Source organism: Oncorhynchus keta, unplaced genomic scaffold (genome assembly GCF_023373465.1).
Source record: "Oncorhynchus keta strain PuntledgeMale-10-30-2019 unplaced genomic scaffold, Oket_V2 Un_contig_18664_pilon_pilon, whole genome shotgun sequence".
In the NCBI taxonomy this organism is placed as follows: Eukaryota; Metazoa; Chordata; class Actinopteri; order Salmoniformes; family Salmonidae; genus Oncorhynchus; species Oncorhynchus keta.
In genome coordinates, this window is record NW_026281040.1 from 7501 (window position 1) to 12456 (window position 4956).

The following is a 4956-nucleotide window of genomic DNA, read 5'->3' on the forward strand; positions in this document are numbered from 1 at the left end:
ATGTGGTTGTCCACCTAGCTATCATGTGATATGTGGTTGTCCACCTAGCTATCATGTGATATGTGGTTGTCCACCTAGCTATCATGTGATATGTGGTTGTCCACCTAGCTATCATGTGATATGTGGTTGTCCCACCTAGCTATCATGTGATATGTGGTTGTCCACCTAGCTATCATGTGATATGTGGTTGTCCACCTAGCTATCATGTGATATGTGTTTGTCCCACCTAGCTATCATGTGATATGTGGTTGTCCACCTAGCTATCATGTGATATGTGGTTGTTGTCATGTGATATGTGGTTGTCCCACCTAGCTATCATGTGATATGTGGTTGTCCACCTAGCTATCATGTGATATGTGGTTGTCCACCTAGCTATCATGTGATATGTGGTTGTCCACCTAGCTATCATGTGATATGTGGTTGTCCACCTAGCTATCATGTGATATGTGATATGTGGTTGTCCACCTAGCTATCATGTGATATGTGGTTGTCCACCTAGCTATCATGTGATATGTGGTTGTGCTATATGTGATATGTGGTTGTCCACCTAGCTATCCTAGCTATCATGTGATATGTGGTTGTCCACCACCATGTGATATGTGGTTGTCCCACCTAGCTATCATGTGATATGTGGTTGTCCACCTAGCTATCATGTGATATGTGGTTGTCCACCTAGCTATCATGTGATATGTGGTTGTCCACCTAGCTATCATGTGATATGTGGTTGTCCACCTAGCTATCATGTGACCACCTAGCTATCATGTGATATGTGTTTGTCCTACCTAGCTATCATGTGATATGTGGTTGTCCACCTAGCTATCATGTGATATGTGGTTGTCCACCTAGCTATCATGTGATATGTGGTTGTCCACCTAGCTATCATGTGATATGTGGTTGTCCACCTAGCTATCATGTGATATGTGGTTGTCCACCTAGCTATCATGTGATATGTGGTTGTCCACCTAGCTATCATGTGATATGTGGTTGTCCACCTAGCTATCATGTGATATGTGGTTGTCCCACCTAGCTATCATGTGATATGTGGTTGTCCACCTAGCTATCATGTGATATGTGGTTGTCCACCTAGCTATCATGTGTCCATAGCTGTGGTTGTCCACCTAGCTATCATGTGATATGTGGTTGTCCACCTAGCTATCATGTGATATGTGGTTGTCCACCAGCTATAGCTATCATGTGATATGTGGTTGTCCACTATCTAGCTATCATGTGATATGTGGTTGTCCACCTAGCTATCATGGTTGTCCACCTAGCTATCATGTGATATGTGGTTGTCCACCTAGCTATCATGTGATATGTGGTTGCTATCATGTGATATGTGTTGTCACCAAGCACCAGCTATCTGTGATATGTGGTTGTCCACCTAGCTATATATGTGGTTGTCCACCTAGCTACATGTGATATGGTTGTCCACCTAGCTATCATGTGATATGTGGTTGTCCACCTAAGCTATCATGTGATATGTGGTTGTCCACCTACCTAGCTGTCCACCTAGCTATCATGTGATCATGTGATATGTGGTTGTCCCACCTAGCTATCATGTGATATGTGGTTGTCCCACCTAGCTATCATGTGATATGTGGTTGTCCCACCTAGCTATCATGTGATATGTGGTTGTCCACCTAGCTATCATGTGATATGTGGTTGTCCCACCTAGCTATCATGTGATATGTGGTTGTCCCACCTAGCTATCATGTGATATGTGGTTGTCCCACCTAGCTATCATGTGATATGTGATTGTCCACCTAGCTATCATGTGACTGTGGTTGTCCCACCTAGCTATCATGTGATATGTGGTTGTCCCACCTAGCTATCATGTGATATGTGGTTGTCCCACCTAGCTATCATGTGATATGTGGTTGTCCACCTAGCTATCATGTGATATGTGGTTGTCCACCTAGCTATCATGTGATATGTGGTTGTCCCACCTAGCTATCATGTGATATGTGGTTGTCCCACCTAGCTATCATATGTGGTTGTCCCACCTAGCTATCATGTGATATGTGGTTGTCCCACCTAGCTATCATGTGTGTGATATGTGGTTGTCCACCTAGCTATCATGTGATATGTGGTTGTCCACCTAGCTATCATGTGATATGTGGTTGTCCCACCTACCATGTCATATGTGATATGTGGTTGTCCCACCTAGCTATCATGTGATTCCAGTTCCACCAGTCATCCTGATCATGTGATATGTGGTTGTCCATGCTGTGTCAAAATGTCAGTTGTCCTCTGCTCCCCTTCCAGTTCCACCAGTCATCCTGAAACTGGTTGAGCCACCTAGCTATCAAAACCTTCAGTTTCCCACCTCTGCTCCCCTTCCAGTTCCACCAGTCATCCTGAGCCATGCTGGCTGAGTCCACCTGCTCATGTCAAAACTTGTTCACCAGTCATCCTGAAACTTGAGCCATGCTCTGCTGCTCCCCTTCCAGTTCCACCAGTCATCCTGAAACTCTCCGAGCCTGAGCGGCGCCATGACACCTGCATAGAGTTCACAGTGAGAGGCTATCCCTACCCGACGCTGCGATGGTACCACAAACAGGTGTGATTTTATGCCATTTTTATTCATTTCTAATATGTAAAGCAGCATGTACATATTCTGGTCTTAGAGACCACAAGAGGTGCAGGTTTTAGTTTTTACCCCAGAACTACACAGCTAACTGAAACAATAAACGGCTTGATGCTGAGGTAGTTATATCAATCAGGCGACTAATGCTGGGGGAAAACCCAAAACAGCCACCCCTTGGGGTTCCCCCAGAATCAGGGTTCAGAACCACTGATGTCAAGAGTCTGGGTCTTTTGAAAAGAACAAAAAAAAATGAAACCGTATTCTAATCATGGTTGTACACAGAGAGAGATCCTGCAGAGTGAGTACATCAGGACGGAGATGGATTTCTACCGGGACTATCTGGAGGGATGTCTGACTTTTCTCAACCCAACACACTACGATAACGGAAACTACACGCTGCAGGCCTCCAACTTCCCTGGGGACCGTCACCAAGACGGTCTACGGACACTTCCTCACGGCTCCGCCTTTGACCCTGACCCTGACGGTAACCACAACATTTTCTTAGACAGGGACACATCATACAACAAAAGCTATAGGTCTCAGAACAGTGAGAAATTATGCATTGCAGCAGATTTAGCTATAAAAGCTCATTGAGATGATTCACATCACTCAGAGATTCTCTAGTGGTAGAAGACAGTCTGACCCCATTGGGATGATTCACATCACCCAGAGCTTCTCTAGTGGTAGAAGACAGTCTGACCCCATTGGGATTATTCACATCACCCAGAGCTTCTCTAGTGGTAGAAGACAGTCTGACCCCATTGGGATTATTCACATCACCAGAGCTTCTCTAGTGGTAGAAGACAGTCTGACCCCATTGGGATTATTCACATCACCCAGAGCTTCTCTAGTGGTAGAAGACAGTCTGACCCCATTGGGATTATTCACATCACTCAGAGCTTCTCTAGTGGTAGAAGACAGTCTGACCCCATTGGGATTATTCACATCACTCAGAGCTTCTCTAGTGGTAGAAGACAGTCTGACCCCATTGGGATTATTCACATCACCCAGAGCTTCTCTAGTGGTAGAAGACAGTCTGACCCCATTGGGATGATTCACATCACCAGAGCTTCTCTAGTGGTAGAAGACAGTCTGACCCCATTGGGATGATTCACATCACCCAGAGATTCTCTAGTGGTAGAAGACAGTCTGACCCCATTGGGATTATTCACATCACCCAGAGCTTCTCTAGTGGTAGAAGACAGTCTGACCCCATTGGGATGATTCACATCACCCAGAGATTCTCTAGTGGTAGAAGACAGTCTGACCCCATTGGGATTATTCACATCACCCAGAGCTTCTCTAGTGGTAGAAGACAGTCTGACCCCATTGGGATGATTCACATCACTCAGAGCTTCTCTAGTGGTAGAAGACAGTCTGACCCCATTGGGATTATTCACATCACCAGAGCTTCTCTAGTGGTAGAAGACAGTCTGACCCCATTGGGATGATTCACATCACCCAGAGATTCTCTAGTGGTAGAAGACAGTCTGACTCCATTGGGATTATTCACATCACTCAGAGCTTCTCTAGTGGTAGAAGACAGTCTGACCCCATTGGGATGATTCACATCACCCAGAGCTTCTCTAGTGGTAGAAGACAGTCTGACCCCATTGGGATGATTCACATCACCCAGAGATTCTCTAGTGGTAGAAGACAGTCTGACCCCATTGGGATGATTCACATCACCCAGAGCTTCTCTAGTGGTAGAAGACAGTCTGACCCCATTGGGATGATTCACATCACCCAGAGCTTCTCTAGTGGTAGAAGACAGACTGACCCCATTGGGATGATTCACATCACCCAGAGATTCTCTAGTGGTAGAAGACAGTCTGACCCCATTGGGATGATTCACATCACCCAGAGCTTCTCTAGTGGTAGAAGACAGTCTGACCCCATTGGGATTATTCACATCACTCAGAGCTTCTCAGTGGTAGAAGACAGTCTGACCCCATTGTACAACAAAAGGATTATTCACATCCCTCAGAGCTTCTCTAGTGGTAGAAGACAGTCTGACCCCATTGGGATGATTCACATCACCCAGAGATTCTCTAGTGGTAGAAGACAGTCTGAACCCATTGGGATGATTCACATCACTCAGAGCTTCTCTAATGGTAGAAGACAGTCTGACCCCATTGGGATGATTCACATCACCCAGAGCTTCTCTAGTGGTAGAAGACAGTCTGACCCCATTGGGATGATTCACATCACCCAGAGCTTCTCTAGTGGTAGAAGACAGTCTGACCCCATTGGGATGATTCATATCACTCAGAGCTTCTCTAGTGGTAGAAGACAGTCTGACCCCATTGGGATGATTCACATCACTCAGAGCTTCTCTAGTGGTAGAAGGAAGCAGGAAGCAGGAGTCA

General features: G+C 45.7%; 1 protein-coding gene across 1 annotated transcript in view; it reads left to right on the forward strand.

The window, feature by feature from the left end:
• The window catches only part of LOC127920235 (NT-3 growth factor receptor-like), a gene marked incomplete at its 5' end in the record, with an annotated part of 6481 nt that extends 3300 nt beyond the window's left edge, over nucleotides 1–3181 (forward strand). Inside the window, 2 exons of the mRNA XM_052504087.1 lie at nucleotides 2451–2560; nucleotides 2870–3181. Of these exons, the coding sequence (XP_052360047.1) occupies nucleotides 2451–2560; nucleotides 2870–3181 (422 nt within the window). The remainder of the gene's footprint in view (nucleotides 1–2450; nucleotides 2561–2869) is intronic.
• Between the last annotated feature and the right edge of the window lie 1775 nt (nucleotides 3182–4956).